Source organism: Bubalus kerabau, chromosome 11 (assembly GCF_029407905.1).
Source record: "Bubalus kerabau isolate K-KA32 ecotype Philippines breed swamp buffalo chromosome 11, PCC_UOA_SB_1v2, whole genome shotgun sequence".
Classification (NCBI taxonomy): Eukaryota; Metazoa; Chordata; class Mammalia; order Artiodactyla; family Bovidae; genus Bubalus; species Bubalus kerabau.
In genome coordinates this window covers 28,427,366-28,444,899 of record NC_073634.1, presented here as the reverse complement: position 1 = coordinate 28,444,899, position 17,534 = coordinate 28,427,366, and the positions used below count along the sequence as shown (strand labels likewise).

Sequence of the window (17,534 nt, the reverse complement as noted above, 5' to 3'; positions counted from 1 at the left end):
ATTTTATGTATAGTAGGGGAGCAATTCTTGATGACCCTCCTTGGCTTGATGGGACCTTATAGGGATAAAAGGTTGAAAGAATGCATCTTTGCAGGATGTGGCATTCTTGCAGGGGACAAACCACCCCATCCTGCCCAGTTCTGCCCAGCCCTGCATGCCCTGTGGCCGTGAACTGAGTTCAGGGGGCAGCATCCTGAAATGCAAAGAACCTGTGTGGGGAAAAGGAGCCCAGGTTGAGTCGTAACTCAGATGGTAACTGTTGTGTGCTAGTGAGCAAGCCACAGCCCTGCCTGGGCCTCAGTTCCTGCCTGTGTAGGATGGGTAGTCGGGCCAGATCAGTGTCAAAAGCTAGACTGAGACTGTCAAGGACTTTATTTTTCTTTGAATTTCTATAATTTTTGTTTTTTTTCTTTCTGATTACAAACATCACATATGTTCATAAAAATTCAGACAGTGCCAAAATAGCTTATGTACCAAGTGAAACCCATCCTTATTGAGAATCACTGCTAACTCACTGCTCTTTTGGGTGGGAAAGGAGTAACCTTTAATTCTGATATAATTTCAAATTTACAAAAAAAGTGGCAAGAATAGTACAAAGACTCTGGTATAGATTTTATTCAGCTTTATCGATTATTTACACCTTATCCCTTTTGCTTTATTTTTCCTCTGCGTATGTGTGTATAATTTCTTCCCAAACTACTTGAGACTGAGTTGAGACGGGTGCCCTTTTACCTCTAAATGCTACAGGGTGTATTTCCTAAGAACAAGGACATTCTCTTACCATGTAAGACTTACAAAACCCCTGCAGTTAACAAAATCAGGAAACAGCATTGATAAATACCATTACGTAGTCCACAGTCTATATTCAAAGTCACTTGTGTCTTTGAATGCCCTTTACACAGGCTTCCAGGGAAAGCAGAAAAATCCAGTTGATACACCGAGGTTTTCTTAAACCTAACCTATATTTAGTTTTAAGGATTGTGCTTATTCTAAAATTGCACTGTCCACTCTCCTGTTTTCTGGTTGTTTGCTGTTGTGGTGTTTAAGATGTCCCCACTTTTATAAAATGATGGTGAGGGTAGAAGTGGTGTATTTATTTGCTTTAAAAAAAATTCTTGGCAAGATAAAAAGTGGGTGATCCTATGTTCGTCTTCAAACTTCATTTGCAGGGATTCCCAAGGTTTGGTTCCCCAGTACCAGTGTTCTCTGATTCCAGGTGACTCAGATCTCCATACTTTCCTGAAGCCTGTTTAAGAGTATTTTCCTAACGCTGGGAGTGTGGCAGCCACAGGCCCTGCTCTTCTGGATAGCAAATGGTCTCTCACTCAGCAGAGCACACCTTTATCCTTCCCGTGACTCTCCAGCATCTGTTTGGAGCATCCCCTACCTTTTGAGTCTCCCAGGGAGGCAGAGCCCTCCTCCTCCTGTCCTGGAAACCAGACCTCACTTTCCCAGCCTCCTTTGCAGTTGTAGAGCAGGCACGTGACACAGCTCAGCCAATCAGATGCAACCACCTAGGACCTCTTCTCTTAAGCAGGTCATACAAAGGAGCAGAAATGGAATGTATCTGACAAAACTGGCAGCAGCAGCAAGAAGAATTTTCAGAGGCAGTGGAGCCTCAGGACCAGTTGCACCGTTGTCTTTCCTGGTCTCACCCTGTGGTGTGCTTTGGGCTGGGGTTCTGACTGTGGTCTGGTGCTCCTTGGTTTCTGAGCCAGCTCAAGGAGTCTGTGAGCCTTCTGTGCTTGCAAAAGAACCACTAACACAGAGAAGTGAGTATTATGGGAACAGAGAGGAGCTGAGGCCTGAAGTATGGACACATAGGGACTTGGTAAGCAGAGATTCTGTAGAGTGGAAGCCACCAAGGAATCCAGTTTCCTCTTCTGGAAAGTGGGTAGGTCATTTTGTCTAGGTGCTTGGTAGGGTGGCCCAAACAGGAAGTGGTGGGGGTGAGGGGTAGGAGGGATGTGAGAGGAGAAATCCTGGAGCCTGAGGATGAGGCGTGCACATGTGTGGTTGGCAGGGGGTTGGGGGGACGACTTTGTAGTAAGAGACAATTAGTTTTGCTCACATGGTTCCACCTGCCCCAATATTTTCTGACCCTTTTCTATATCCAGGCAGTGTCTTGGTTAATAAAACAGTCTGGGAAATGAGTATTGTTATCCATATCTTCCACATCAAGGAAGAGTGAGACAGAAAAATGATACAACTTGTATAAGATCAGGAAAGTCGAAAGGGACTGCGCCCAAATTCAAACCTGGCTCTAACTTCTACACTGATGATCTTAAGAACCTCAACAAATGCTCAGATGAGGGAACAAAGTCTCTGCCTCAGTCACTGAGTTTTTATATACTTCCAATGAGTACTTTAGGTAAAATATACTCCCTTTAAGTACTTGAAACAATATAGTTGATTAATAGGATCTGGGAGCCTGGCTCACTTTGTAAATACCAATTCTTTCCTCCTTTTCCCCTACCTGCAGGAAAGCAGGGCCCAATCAAATGAGCTGCAGCACACACAATTGGTTACCTACCCCATGGCCCTCCCACGTCCCCCCCCAGCACCCACTGAGCCTAGGTTGGTTTTGGGCGCCTATGCTTCTCCTTCTGTGCTCAGGTTAGTACTGTGGCATTAATAGTGGCATTTTTCTCCCTTGTTTGGGATAGATTCAGGCATGGAATGTGATTCCCTTCTGGCCAATGAGCAGGAAGAACAGCCTTCTGGGGCCTTCTGAGAAAAATTGTCCTTGATTTTATAATGGCACACAGGGAAGTCCCTGTGGTTAGGTCCAGTGGTTAGGACTGTGCTTTCACTGCAGCAGCCTGTGTTCAATCCCCAGTCAGGGAACTAAGATTCCACAAGTAGCATGATGTGGCCCTCCCCGCAAAAAAAAGGGACACAATAATGAGATGTTTCCTGGGGTTTTGTTTTGCTGCTGTGGACATTGAAAGACAATGTGATGTCTTCAGTTCAGTTCAGTCACTCAGTCGTGTCTGACTCTTTGCAACCCTATGGACTGCAGCACGCCAGGCCTCCTGTCCATCACCAACTCCTGGAGTTTACTCAAACTCATGTCCATTGAGTCGGTGATGCCATCCAACCATCTCATCCTCTGTCGTCCCCTTCTCTTCCCACCTTCATTTTTTCCTAGCATCAGGGTCTTTTCAAATATGATGTCTTGGTGGGAGCAATCATCTTGTGACTATGAGGCAAGCTGCTGCTGCTGCTGCTAAGTCGCTCAGTCGTGTCCGACTCTGTGCGACCCCAGAGACGGCAGCCCACCAGGCTCCGCCGTCCCTGGGATTCTCCAGGCAAGAACACTGGAGTGGGTTGCCATTTCCTTCTCCAATGCATGAAAGTGAAAAGTGAAAGTGAAGTCGCTCAGTCGTGTCCGACTCTTAGCGACCCCATGGACTGCAGCCCACCAGGCTCCTCCGTCCATGGGATTTTCCAGGCAAGAGTACTGGAGTGGGGGTGCCATTGCCTTCTCCATGAGGCAAGCTAGCCAAGGACAAAGCAACTTGCTGAGAATGGTAGAGGGGAAGGAAGAGAGGAAATGATCTGGATCAATGATGTTGAGTTGCAGGATTAATCTCTTCTGAAGTTACTGTTCCTCTGGACTTCTTGTTCAATGAAAGAATACACCTTTGTTATTTTCTAAGCTAATGGAATAGAAGTTCTCTGTTTCTGGCCACTGAAAACATCTTTACTGAGGGATGAGCCACAGGATCAAAAGAATAAAACACCCAACAGACTAATTTGATATACTAATAGCTGACAGCTGGGACAACAGCTTTGGTTAAATGAGGAAAACCTGATTCTTTGACCAAGTGAGGCCCCCAAGAACTCCTTTTTCTGCTGGTGCAGAGGGGGAAGAGTGTGGCAGCCTGAGGCCCTGTACTTTGCATCTTGTCAGGGCGTATGGGAAGCCTCCTATCAGAGAAGTCCACTCCTGGCCAGCTGAACTTCTGACTCCCATTTCCTGTAGGGTCAGCAGAGGAAAGCAGCTTTATTTACTGAGTCAGGATGGAAAACAGATGTCTAAGCACCCCGCTGGGCCCAGGGTCACCCTGGACAGAGGCAGGGCCTGTTCTCAGCCCTGACCTGCCCACTAACCCCTTGAGTCCAGATGTGGCCACTTCCAAGCTCTAATAATAATTTTGATTTGTTGCAACTAAGTAATTTATATCCCCTCTAGCTCAACCCTCAACTCTCCAAGGAGAATAGGAGTAACACTAGGAAATATTTGAAGGAAGCTCTGGTAGGGCAGAGAAGAACATGGACTTGAGAAGCAGGGCAATGTGGGTTCAACCATAGCCTGGTCTCATATTAACTGTGTAATTTCAACCATTGTATCAGTCATCAACTGCTGTGTAACAAGCCACCACAAAACTCAGTGGCTCAGAAAGAGCAGCTGTCTATTTGTTCACGGGTCTAGAGTTTGGGCAGGACAGCTCACATATTCTTCACGATGTGCAGCATTTAGCGACGGAAGTCCGATGGGACGATGGAGCACGTAGAGCAATTGGTGTAATCTGTGTGACCACCTGGCTCTTTGCTTCCTTACCCCGCATAGATAATTCCTTTTCCCCTTGTCCTTCCTTCCTCATCAGCATGCTGAAATCAGAGAGCATTGCAGGATGTGTGCATATTAAGGAGAGAAGCTCTTCCCACAAGTGGCCTGAAGTCGTCTCAGAAAATGGTTCGTTGTTCACTTGATCCAGAAAACCCCACAAGATCATGCAAATCAAGAGGGTCAAATCTTCTTGCTCACTTTATGAACATCCATGAAACTGCCCAGGCCATCGGGGATCTGAAGGATGTCACTTCCTGGAAGCAGTGCGTGCCACTCCATCATCACAACAGTAGGGCTATAGGTCTGTCCCAGCCAAACAGCAGGCCTGGATGCAGGGTCAGTGGCCCAAAGAGAGTGCTGAATTTTTGCTGCCCCTGCTTGAAGATGCAGAGAGTACTGTGCAGTAAGTACTGAAGGGTTTAGATGTAGATTCCTGGGTCATTGAGCATATCTAGGTAAACAAAGTCCCCAAGATGCACAACCAAACTTGCAGAGCTCCTGGTCTGATGAACCCCCACACAAACTCACCCATGAGCTCACATAGAGATGACTGTTATTGCAAATGAGCAGATTGTTCCTAAAACAGAGGAAGAGGTGGAACAGAAGAGAAATCTACCCCAGAAGAAACGGAAGAAACAAAACATATGGCCTGGGAATAAATTCAGCATAAAATAAATGCAAGTAAAAGCGAAATCAGAAAAAAGGAGAAATAAAATTAGTTTTGTGCGGTATTTTGTGCAGTGTTTCCACTGTTCTGGTAAGAATGAAATACATCTGCATATATGAGCTATGAAATAGGAATTGCATCATTTTGGTGGTTCCACACAGGAGTTAGATGCTCTCATATTTGCATTTAAAACTGGCATTGAAAAATATAAAGTTAAACAGTAAAATTCATGCTAATATTTAAATTTTTTATTAGAATAGCATTAAGTAGCAAAAAATAATAAGAGAAACTATGGAAGGAGAGCTTTATATTTTAGTACCAATAATGACATTTTTGTCTTGCTTTTTGAACAAGGGGACCCACACTTTCATCTACTTTGAACCCTGCAAATTACGTAACTGGCCAAGGGGCCAGTTCTCTTAAGGCCTTGACCAAAACTGACACAGCATCACTTTTGCTGGTTCTGCTGGTCGAAACAAGTCACAAGACCAACCTGGAGTCAAGGAGGAAGGGAAACAGACTCCAAGTCTTGAAGCGAGGAGCCGCATTCAATTCTGAGACGGGAGGAATTATCGGTGACCATCTTTGAGGTCATAGGTCATCATCTTTCTGATTCTCAGTCTTCTCACCTGTAAAATGGGAATAATTCTGTCTACTTCCCAGGGTTGTTTGAGAATCAAGGAATATGTGTTGTGGTTGCAAGTCCTGGAACACAGTGATGGCTCAGTCAGCTCACTCAGGGTCCGCCCTTCCCGTTGTTTAATCTTGCTTTATAGATACTTGCTCTCTCATTCATTCATTCACTCATTCAGTATTGAGTCCTGTGACCCAAGTTCTGCTCTAGGGGTGGGCATCAAAGCAGAGAGTAAAACAGACAGATGTCCCTGTACTGTAAACAGACAAAAGGTATAATCAAATAAGTGGTAGGTTCAGTGGGGAGAAAAGCTAAGAACAAAAAAGCAGGGTAGGGCAATAGACTGAGCTCGGGGCTGCAGTGTAAGCTGGTGTGGTCAGGAAGGCCTCAGTGAGAGAATGTCATTTGAGTAAACCCTGAAGGCGGAGTCCTGAGGATACTCCAGGCAGAGGGAACCACTAGCGAAAAGGCTCTAAGAGGGGATTTCTGGGTGTGTGTGGAATAGCAAAGGCCCAGGGTGGCTGGAGTTGAGAGTGAAAAGGAAGATAAGAGAGGGGAGAGCAGGTCCGCATGGGTCTGTATAAAGACTATAAGGACTTTGCCTTTTACTGTGGATGAGATGCAAACATACTGGCTGGTTTGGAGGGGAGGGTGAGTGGCTGCCAGGGAGGCAGGGAGGCCGGTGGATGGTGGCCTGGTGAAGGTGGTCACCTGGATGTGGGAGAAGTGGTCAGACTAAGAACAGGTTTTTGGATGTAGAATAGGCAGGGTTTACCTGTCGACTCACAGTCGAGTAACTTGGCATGGAAAGCAGGTGTTGGTGCATTCTTGTTTCACACGAGAGAAAAATCAAGCCTTGGCGAGGCCAAGTGACTTCACAATGTCGCATAGCGGCTGAGTGGTGTCTCTCGCAAGCAGGAAGGCTGACTAGGATGTGGGCACGAGTGCCATCTGCGTGTGGGTGTGGCTATGACGCACCCTTCTCTGAGTCTCCGTATCTATCACCCCATCTCCACCTGTCCCCCCACCACTTTCCATCCTCCTTTCTCCTTCCACTTTGCAGACACATCTCCCAGGCCCATTTCCAAGGGGCCTATGTGCTTCTGGCGCCCAAGGGACGCAATCTCTGTCAACGAGAGTGTATCACTGTGGTCGTGGATGGCCTGCCTTACATGAGAGTGTGTCTGAGTGTTTGGCTGTGTGTGAGGAGTACGTGGATATCTCTGGAGATATGCGTCTTGGGGAGTGGGTCCTTAAGGGACTGAGTGAGTGTGTGTCAAAGTCCAGACGTGTCCTGTCTCCTCTCCCACCCACTCTCATCCTAAAAGCCCAGGTCAAGCCTCCTCCCTTTATGCTAGTTCCTGACCTCCCACTGCACCCCACCCCCCGCCCCGTCTGTCAACATCGCACCTTGGCTAGCCTTGCTTTCTTTGGTTGTGGTCTGCCTGATTTAGAGGGGATCTTTTTTCTGGAATGTCAGTTCTCACAAACTTCAAGCAGGAGGGGCTACATGAACATCCTCGTCCCCTGGTCAACCATCAGCGTCCATCTCCTGAGATCAACTGCCCCACCCTCCTCCTCCCAGTCGGGTGCTTGAATGGGAGAGGGGCACTGACCTCGGAAGGGTCTGGCGGCCCCAGGAGGCAGACGGGTGGTGTCAGGCTCCTTTCTCCCTGTGGATGCCAGCTGACCCCCGTCCCCACCCCAGCAGCAGGATACAACCCCACACTGCATTCTGAGTGAGCTCCCAGGGCAGAGTTATGGGGGCCCTGGCACCCCTGAGACTTCTCCCCACTCTAGAAGCCTCCAGCCTAGGGCCTTCTCCCCGAGCTCAGCCATAGGCTCCTTGTAGTCTAACCCCCCTTTTTCCTCTCTGTCCCCTACTTCCCAAGACATTGGTTCCTTAGAGAGCCCTTGGCCTTTTCTGTAGGTACCACAGGGTTCTTTTCTTTAACCCATGGACAATCAGGCCCTCACTTTGAGCAAGGCGAGCAGATGCCAGGAGGAGTGGAGCCACATCAGTCCATGCTCAGGCCAGCTTGTCCTTCCCTCAGTCCTGACCAGACACACTTCTGCCCCAGGGCCTTTGTTCTGACTATTTCCTTGGTCTGGAGTGTTTCCTCCCAGACCCTACTTGGCTTCCTCCTCCCCAAGCTTTTTTTTTTTTTCTCTTTCCAAGCTTTTGTTAAATGTCACCTTCTCAGTGGTGCCTATACAGACCATCCAACTTATCAATAATTCTGTGACCTGTATGCATGTGGACACATACAAATGCCCTCAGAACACCCCTCTTCACATACACAGCCCGGTATTCAGACCCCCTCACACACACCCCCTCTTACCTACCTGGCACTCTTCATTGCCCCTTTTTCCCCATGGTTCCCACCAACTACTTACATACATTATTTTATATATCCCATCTACTGAGTCTCCCTAGCTAGCATGTTGGCCCCATGAGGGCGGGGATCTTGGCTTTGCTCACGGTGTTTCCTGAGTGCTGGGACCTGTGTTAGGCATTATAGCTGCTCCGCAGACATTTGCACTGTTGTTGTTGGGCCTGTGGCTCAGAGAGGAGCACCTGTGGGAGACAAGGCTAGGCCTCTGAGGGGCTGGGGGGCAGGGCAGCTGCTGGACCACAGGACCTGTGGTCAGAGCCGGGGGACTCTATGCCCTGCCTGCCCTCCTCCCTGGAACCACACCCCTCAGGCCAGCCCTGCACACACAAGGGGCACACCTGCACACCCTGCATCCATGGCCCCACCTCCCCCCAAGCCCTGGTGCACACACCACTGACGTGGTGGCTGTGGTTACTGGGCCCCAGAGGTGCAGACTAGAGTCGGGGCATCCTGTTCTTTGTGGCTGCAGTAGCAGGTGGGGGTGGGGGACAGGTTCCCCCTGCAAACAGGCGCACGCAGAGGCCCCGTCTCCTTGCATTTTTATACACACACACACATACACACATGTGCACACGTGCATGTGCACACAGACACGTGGAAAGCCAGGTGGCCCCAGCAGGCTGACTGCTCTGAGACCCCAGGCACGGGAACTGTGCACCCGTCTGTAGCAGGGCCCCTTGGATGGGGAGGGGGGCAGAGGAAGCAGCTACAGGCTCCCTTCCCAATGCCTAAGCTCCCACCACTACTGCCCGTGCCCAACACAGGGCTGGCCGACCTCGTCATCAGACCTTTCCTTTGGAGGAAGCATTGCGCTGTCTTGTCAAAACCACAAAACCCAGTGAGAGGGGTCCCACATTCAGCCTCGGTGGGGTTATTTGTCTGCAGTGTGAGCACATGGCCAGTCCTGGGAACATACTGGTCCCTTGCTCAGAACACTGCCATGGCTCCCCGGTGTCCACCAGGTCCAGCTCACACCCCTGATCCCAGGTCTTCCCTGCTCCAGGAAACCCCAATTCAAGGGCAGGTGAGTATGGCCTCTGCCTAGATTGAATGCCAACTCTGTGTGACCTTAGGCGAGTCACTTAACCTCCCTGTGCCCCAATTTCCTCCCTCGCAGAGCTGTTGTGAGAATTATGTAGATTCATATAAGTAAAGCAATTAGTGCAGCACCTGCCATGCAGGAAAGTTGTCCATAAATGTTAACCGTCACTGTTATTGTTTCCTTGCAGGAGGGACCTGAGGTATGGCCTCTGTTGGGGCTTGCAGCCCAGCTCTGGCCTTCCAGACTGAGCCTGAGGCGTCCGGGCCACCTGGGAGCTTGTTGGAGGCTCAGAGCATCAGGCCCCGCCTGGGGAAATCCTAAAGCAGCAGGTGGGCGGCAGGAGAGGCCTGCACACCATGGCCTGCAGTCATCTGTGGGACAGAAGTCTGTCCTGCCCCCGACCCCAGCCTCAGACCAGTTCATCACCTGTGCCGTCCCTCATCTTCCTGCCTCTCCAAGTCCCCTCTGCCTTGCAAGGCTCCTCTCGGGACATCTAACCATGCAGCCTCAGTTTCCTCAAGTAAGAATGAGGATAAAAATGCCCACAAGTGGGATTCACATCCAGGGAGGTCATGGATAAACAGTGCATGGCTGAGGCAGAGTCAGGGCTGACCCTAATTACTGCCAGCACCCCATGTCTGGCGGGTCTGTGCTGGGGTTCCTTTGGGGATGCAGGAGAGACCTGTTCATGGGGTGGGGGTCTGGGATGAACCCTAGGAGCTGAGAGGGAGCACAATGACTGGAGCTTACTCACAGCAGCCTGACAAGGGAGGAAGGAAGGGAGGGCAAGCCGAGCACACCCTGGGCCCCAGAGGAAGTTGAAAGCCGGGCCGTGGTGTGACAGTTCAAGGGCCCACACCACAGCACCCCACCCGACTCCTACCTGCTGACGTCAGTGGACTCCAGCTCGGGGCCCTCCCCCAGGCTCAGGGTCTGTGAGGCAGAGTCCTGGCCTGGGGGCTCCCTCAGCTGTTCTCTGTACACAGGAGCAGCTGGCAGAGCCTTGAGGCTTTAGGTCAGCGTTACCCTCTCTGGGCTCCCTTAATGAAAGGCAACCATTTGTGGCCCCTCTTTACAACACCCCATCACCTCACCTCTCCCAGGTGTGGCCCTAGAGTCTACTAAGCACCTCCTATATACCTGGTGGTGACATCCACTAGCTCCTTTAATCCTTCACAATACCCCGAGGAAGGCATTTTACAGATAAGGAAACAGGCTCAGAGAGGCTAAGTAACCTGCTTGAGGTCACACAGCTTGGAGGTAGTCAAGCTGGCCTTCCAACTCAGGCCCTGTCATGAAGTTCCTCGGGCTTCGGGGTGGGTGGATTCACGCTGGAGGAGCCCTCAGAGAGGCAGGGCAATTAGGCCTCTTGTTTGTCAAGGAGGAAATGGACACCCCACACTGGAAGTGAATGCCCCGGGCCATGCCACAGGCTCCTGGCAGAACAGGCAGGATTAGAGAACTTTCTTTTGGCACTGGATGCCTGGCGGGAGGAGCTCTGCCGGGAAAGTTCCTTCTTTTACTGACTCCGGGTCTCCACTCTTCTCAGGGAGAAGCTTTTCTGGCCAGTCTTGGCAGAAGCAGAGCCGTGTCACCCTCCGTCTCCTGGCCTGGCTTTATTTTTCTTCACGGCACTCCCTGTCACTTGCAGTTTTATGTATCAGATTATTTGTTTATTATCTCCCTCTTCCTAGAATGTGAGCTCCGTGACTCGGGGAGGGCCTGTCTTGTTCCTTTGCTACAAGCTCAACAATTTTTTGTGCTATGAGTGAATGAATGAAAGGAGTCAGGTGGTAAAGGGAGATGTTTACCCTCACAGGGGAAAGTTGGATATGAAGACAAACTCGTTATGGGCAAGCTAAATAGATCATTCTAGGTGGAGCTGGGGAATGACAAGTAATTAGCAAAGGGAAGGGACCGTGTACAGCCACGCGGTCTAGCACATAGACTAAAGTGGACGGTGCCCCGCCAGTTGTACAGTTCTCAACCTGTACAACCGTTCATGGTGCCCCTGGGGAGGGGGAGAACCCAACAGTTTGGACCCCCTCAGCAGGGCTGGGTGGAGGCAGCTGTACAGGTGCCTGCCGCTGAGGGGACAGGCTGTACCCTCCGTGAGGATGCCACGTGGTCACGGTTAGCAGTGTGCGTCCGCTGGTGGTGTAGCCGCAGACGGTCATCCAACCAGGGGGAGCAGCTGTTCTGCTGTTAGTGATCTCTGGTGCCTGGAGTGCCCGGCAGGACCTGGTTGGGGAAATCACCCTGACACACCCCACAAACACACACCAAACGCGGTGGACAAAGATAATCACACACAGTGGGAGGGAGGGCTGTTTCCTGAACCAGCTGTGAGCTCCGGAGGCGTAGGACACTGTGTTCTGAGGCTACATCTCCATGAGGGCTCAGCGAGGAACCCAGCCAGGCCCCCTCCATGTCCTGGGCCCCACTGCCCGGGCGCAACAACCACCAGCCTGCGATGGCGGGGCTCTGTCTGTGATGAGTCACCTTGCCCACAGCGAGACTTGCTGGGAGATGTTATCAGCTCCTCTGCTTACTTAATTCCTTAGTTGACATCACCACCACCTCCGACCTCTCTTCTCGGCACTGCAGCCTGCAGCCTCGTGTGTCCTGGAAGGAGAGGTGCTGGAGGGCCCTTGCCAGAAGCTAGCGGGGCAGGTAAACCAGGACCCTCAGCTCTTTGATCTTTAGCCTCGGGTACTTGGCCGAGTTCCTTGCCACATAGGAACCTTGGTTTACCTCCCAGGAAATGCTGTCTGGAGTCAGGTCTAAGAGACCCCTTCTCAACCCTGCCCGAAGCTTATTCCCTTTCTCCTCGTTCAGATATGGGCTGAACCCCAAACCCCTCAGTGTGTCCTGCTGGATCCTGGGGGTGCAGCCCCAGAATCCAGCCCTCTGCTGCCTCAGGCATGTGCTCTAAGCTCTGTCTTTTGCAGGCACAGCTGCCCCTGGGCCTTTGGGACGGGCCTCTGAGTTCCCAGGCACAGGCTGTGCTGCCTCGCTGACCAGTCACTCTGCCCCAGGGACTGGCTCCCTCAGACCACCCCTCACTCACCCCACCTGGCTCCAGGGAGCCGAAGCCTGAGCTTTTCATCCATAGCCCAGGATCCTTCCCTCCCCTCACCTTGTCAGTGTCCCCGAGCTGACCCAGCATGGTCAGTGGCACATGGAGGGTACCAGGGGGTCAGTAGAGTGGTGTCAGGGGCGACCAGAGGCATGCACTGTTTCATTTCAGCCTCCCCTGGTGTCCCCTCCGTGGCTAGATGGGATGAGAAGGGAGGGGTTCCGTTCCTGCTCCCCCCACCCCACTGTCCTATTCTGCCCCTCCCCACCTTCAGAAACGGACAGCAGGGCAGTGAGGCTGAGAGGCCGCCAAGAAAGGCTCAGGGTCCGGTCCCCGATGGAAGGCTGCCCAAGCCTGTCCTGCCAGGGAGGCGGTGAGGGAAGGTTGGCGGTGGGGGGTGGGGGGTGGGTAGGGAAAGGAGCCAGCCCTTTGAACTGCCCCGATCCCATCCTCTGTGGCCCCAGGAGACAGCGCCTCAAATGTCACTGCCTGGAGCCAGGGAAGGGGGATGGGGAGGTTTCTCAACACCCGCCACTTTTACTCCAGTTGTGAGACCAAAATGAATTGTTCTTAGAAGGAAAAAGAAAAAAAACAACCAAACAAAAAGACCAAAAAACCCCACTGCTGAGGTCACTCCTGTTGCCCCAGTGGCTGATGTAAAGATCCTGAGAGCAGATAACACACCTGGGCAGGGTCTGCTCCCCTCCCCCGTCACCATTCTCCCTGTCTGCCCACTCTGCACGCCAACACCAGCTGCTGCCTTGGCTTCCCGGAACAGGGCAGAATGCTGCTCCAAGTTAGGAGGGGATGGGCCCCAAAAGAGGCCTGGAGAAGCAGGCCGGGGCTCAGCCCCACCCAGCCCAGTCTTGCTGGGTCTCTGTCCCCCAACTGCCCCGCCAAGTGGGGGACTCCACTGAGGAACCAAGGGCATAATAAATGTGAAAAAATGCTTGGCAGTGATCGCTAATCAGCCAATAAGCTGGGGTCCTGTAGAGAAGGAAAAAGGGAGTTAGGGAGGGTTTCAGAGAAGAGGTCACTCCTGAACAATTGAAGAACATTAAGTCAGTTGGTTACATCTGCTCTTGGAATCTTTCAGGTTCCCTTTTGAGTTCTTATTAACGCTCTCAGCAGCATGCACACCTTGAGAATGACGGATACCATTGTTGAACTCAGCCTGTGGTCTGCTCAGACCCCTGGACTCTTTTCAAGTTTGAGATCACAGGGTCATCAGCTTAGTCTAGTGGGTGTTCTGCTGTAGTGTTCTCCTTCTTGGCTGCACACTGAGCTCAAATGCTAGTGAAAAGCTCGACTGCTTTCCTCAGTTAGAGAATATAGCTTGATTTCAGCGGCAGTTTGAGCTCTTATCCCTTTTAACCCTGAGCCTGAAGCTCTCCTACACTCTCATAGCCCACATCTCTCCCCGTTGGCTCAGCAGTAAAGAATGTCTGCAATGCAGGAGACACAGGAGACTTGGGTTCAATCCCTGGGTCACAAAGATCCCCTGGAGGAGGGCATGGCAACCCACTCCAGTATTCTTGCCTGGAGAATCCCATTGACACAAGACTGCCCATAGGGTTGCAAAGAGTTGGACACGACTGAAGTGACTTAGCACGCACACGCTTACTTGTCATCTTTCTCTCATTAGCCCCTTCCGTCACTTGTGTGCTAAGATGTTGGTTCCTGGTAAGACTCCCTACCATCCAAGCCGAAGGCTGAGTCATCCTTAACCATGGCCTCTGTCCATCACGACTGATTAGCCATCTCATCTAGTGGATTCTGACACTGGTATCTCGAGTCTTCCTCCCTTCTTCCCCACAACCCCCAGTGTTTGTAACAGTTTAGATCTTTTCTTAAGATCTCATCTCTTTTCTTAAGCATGGCCAGTGGAACCAATCAGACCTCCCATCCTCCACCCAGCTGATGTGATGGCACCCTCCCCTCCTGGTGGCTGCGGCCTGCCTCTCTGCCCTCCGGTCCCAGCACTGCAGGACACGTACAACTCACTAGCATGCTATGCTGGAAACAGCTGGGCCAGGCTGCTTCCTTACGTTTGTTCAGGCCGCTGAATGGATTTGTGGGCCACTCCTTCCTCAGCGCCCCACTCTGCTCTGTCCACTCTGTGTTGAGCGGCTGAGGGTACACAGAGTGTACCCTATTCTGCTAGTGTACCCAAAGTGGTAGGGTACACAGAATAGTGTACCCTATTCTGCTCTCCCAGCCACAGACTCAGCCCTGACCCCAGACGCAGAAGGGCCTACAACCTCTCTCTCTCCCTAGACCCTGAGACCACCAAGAGCGTGGGGGTCCACACCACAGAAACCTGGGTGGGATCTCGTTTTTGCCCCTTTCCCACTGGGGACCTCAGACAAGTTATTTTATCTCTGAGCAATTTTTTTCCTCATCTCTCAAATGGGGTAATATCACTACCTGTCTCCCAGGATGGGTAGTTGAGTCTGTCAAGTGCTTGGCACAGAGCCTGGCACGTCATGAGAGGGCAGCAAATAACTTTCATGGTTTCCACTCTTGTTATTAATCACTAGGACCTGGGAGAAAGTGCAGATAACTCAGAGTGGCCTCAGCCCTTCCCTCTCCTCCCCAGACTCTCCAGCACCTCCTTCATCCCCTCTGCACTTGTTCAGAGCCTCCTGTTCGTCTCCTTTCTGGCTGTCGGCGCTTGTTCCCTAAACAGGGGCTTAGGCAAGGCCTCCTCGTTCCCTTTTGCCAGCCCTTCCTCCCAAGACCCAGCGCTGTCCCCACGGGGCTGCGATCCCAGCATCAGAACTGTCCTTAGCCTGGGGGTGGTGTGGGCTGCCGCGTTCAGCTTCTTATTACAATGGCAGTGGGATTGCTCAGTAAGGCCCCAAAGTCTGACCCCAACCACACAGGGAGTGAGATGCTGAACTGGCATGCTGGCAACCCAGGTCTTCTGGCTCCAAAGCCAAGACTCTCTCCATTCTGCCCTGCTACCGTCCCTTCCAGCCTTTCTTGCCTCTGTATGACTCAGTCTCCTCATCTGCACAATGGGCATATAAATTCCTTCTCCTTCTTGATTCAGAGGAGGGGAGAAGAATGGGGTTGGGGTGGGAAGCTGGGAGGAGGTGGAGGCCATTCTGTGTACCAGGCAGGCAAGCCTGGCTGGGGTGAGGACTCTAAGAGGGTAAACAGGAGGTGAGGGAGGCCAGACCAGTCTCCACCCTTCCAGCTGTGCAAGGACAGTGTCTGAGTCCACAGCGCCCCCTGCTGGCAGGTCACCCAGAAGCTCCCTGTGGGCAGCAGCAGCCCCAAGCCTCACATTTCCCTTTGGTGACCACTGGGAAGGTGTCACCCTTCCCCTCAGGGAGCCCAGTCTGAGGGCGGACATGTATCCAAGGCTCAGGAAGCCCAGGTTGGAGTGGGAGCCAGTGTTTCTGTCTGAGAAGGGAGCTCCCTAGGCCAAGGGGTTCAACATTCTCTTCCGGAGAGCCCATTGAAATCTCTGCCAGAGAGAAAGACCTGCAGACCGGCAGGAAGCCAGGTGGTCTGCCCCATGCCCAGCAGCTACCCATGGTTAGAGCGTCTCCCACTCTCCCACCCCTATCCCACAGGGACGACGGGGGAGACAGGTGAGGGCAGACGCTGAGAAACCAGGGCCCTTGCTTCCCCTCCAGCCAGGTCCCCTCATCAGCACCCTCGCCATCTACAAATGGTCCTTTTAGCCCTCCAGAGCCCAGGCCCACCTTCCTCCTTGCCAGGACTCTTCCCTACATTGGCAGTAGTTTCATCATCTCTGCATTTCCTTAGCCTGATTCAGTGTTAGGTGCTAGGGACTCAGAGCAACAAGCCCCTAACAAGCCCACCAGCACCTCCAACATGGCAGTATTCTCCCTATCTTCTCCCTTCCCACTAACCCCCTGGATATTCCATGCTCTGGGCTCCAGGACCTGCTCTGCAGGGCAGTCTTAACACACCCCAGATTAAAATCCAGCAAGTTGTGGTCACCCTCCTGCCCCCTCCCTGGAAAGTCACCACTCACCACCTGCATCCAACCTTGGGCTCTTCTCACTGCCTTTGAGACTTTTCCATCAACCAGCACCCTTCCTGGACTGTTTACATAAGGAGCAGATTGCGAACCTCCTCTTCCAGGAAATCTTCCTGGAGGAAGCCCAGTGATTTCCCTGAATTCAGCCTTTTCCAGGATCTCCTGGCACCCCCACACTGCTGTGTGCTGGGTACATCTGTTATCCTATCTGTCCCACAGAAGCTCTGAGCCTCAGGAGGGAATACCTCTGTCACCTCCTTCCCTGGTAAGACATGGGACATCCATACATGAGCCTTTAAGTCCACTTACATCAGTGGTTCTCAGCTGGACACAGTTTTGCCCCAGGGGACATTTGGCAATGTCAGAGACATTTTTGATTGTTAGAATTGGGAGGTGGTGCTGCTGGCAGCTACTGGGTAGAGATCAGAGACACTGCCCACCACCCTACAGTGCACAGAACAGCCCCTACAACTAAGAAACACCCAGCCCCAAACGTCAAGTGTCAAGGCTGAGAAACCCTCATTTACAGAAATCCACAGATTGAAATCTTCTTGGTGGCGCAATGGTAAAGAATCTGCCTGCCAATGCAGGATAGGTAGGAGATGTGGATTTGATCCCTGGGTCAGGAAGATCCCCTGAAGAAGGAAATGGTAACCCACTCCAGTATTCTTGCCTGGAAAATCCCATGGACAGAGTCAGACATGACCAAGCACATATGCACATGCGCAGACTGAGGAATAAAACGGTGGCCAGAAAAGGGGCAATAGCTCATGCAGGGGAAGGGCCAGAGCAGATGTCTCCAAGTAGACACAGGCTTCCCTCCTGCGTGGGCTTTATCCTCCTGTGTGCCTCGAACACCTCTTTGTGGGCCAGTCCTCTCTTGTGTAAGTGGAGGTGACCTGATCCAGAGGAGAAGCCAGGGCCTGCCTAGAGAGTCCCTGGGGAAGTGGGCTCTGTGTGGGGAGACCTTTGGGAGCAGAGGGTGCTTTGGCCTCAGTTTAGTAATCTGTAAAATAGGGTGGGTGTTCCCATCCAGTCCAAATGGTCCTAAATGGTATCTCTCTAATGGGCGCAGTCATTTCCCCCACTGCTGATGAGCAGGAGCCCTCCCACAGGGCTGAG

The 17,534-nt window shown here is 51.8% G+C and overlaps 1 protein-coding gene across 6 annotated transcripts; it reads left to right on the top strand.

Annotated features, from left to right (window-relative positions):
* Nucleotides 1–374: 374 nt before the first annotated feature.
* LOC129622979 (uncharacterized) lies at nucleotides 375–12,590 on the top strand. Of its 6 annotated transcripts, none has more exons than XR_008700234.1 (4): nucleotides 421–1,894; nucleotides 9,236–9,297; nucleotides 9,503–9,835; nucleotides 10,865–12,590. XR_008700234.1 is itself a non-coding variant. In XM_055539935.1 (3 exons), exons 1-3 carry the CDS (start codon nucleotides 1,505–1,507, stop codon nucleotides 11,081–11,083), a joined length of 942 nt encoding a protein of 313 aa, XP_055395910.1. In that variant the 5' UTR covers nucleotides 422–1,504; the 3' UTR covers nucleotides 11,084–12,590. The 6 variants fall into 6 exon arrangements, 1 of the variants encoding a protein (XP_055395910.1); XR_008700233.1 differs by lacking the exon at nucleotides 9,236–9,297 and adding an exon at nucleotides 2,483–2,616 and having other exon boundaries at nucleotides 424–1,894; nucleotides 9,503–9,644; XR_008700231.1 differs by lacking the exon at nucleotides 9,236–9,297 and adding an exon at nucleotides 2,483–2,616 and having other exon boundaries at nucleotides 425–1,894.
* Nucleotides 12,591–17,534: the final 4,944 nt, after the last annotated feature.

Excerpts from the sequence above, each read along its gene's own strand:
- LOC129622979 (XM_055539935.1), top strand. The coding sequence starts at position 1,505 with ATGCAACCACCTAGGACCTCTTCTCTTAAGCAGGTCATACAAAGGAGC. Across the intron at positions 1,895-9,502 it reads TTTCCTCTTCTGGAAAGTGG|GAGGGACCTGAGGTATGGCC; the intron begins GTAGGTCATTTT and ends GTTTCCTTGCAG. Across the intron at positions 9,836-10,864 it reads TGCAGCCTCAGTTTCCTCAA|GGAGAAGCTTTTCTGGCCAG; the intron begins GTAAGAATGAGG and ends CACTCTTCTCAG.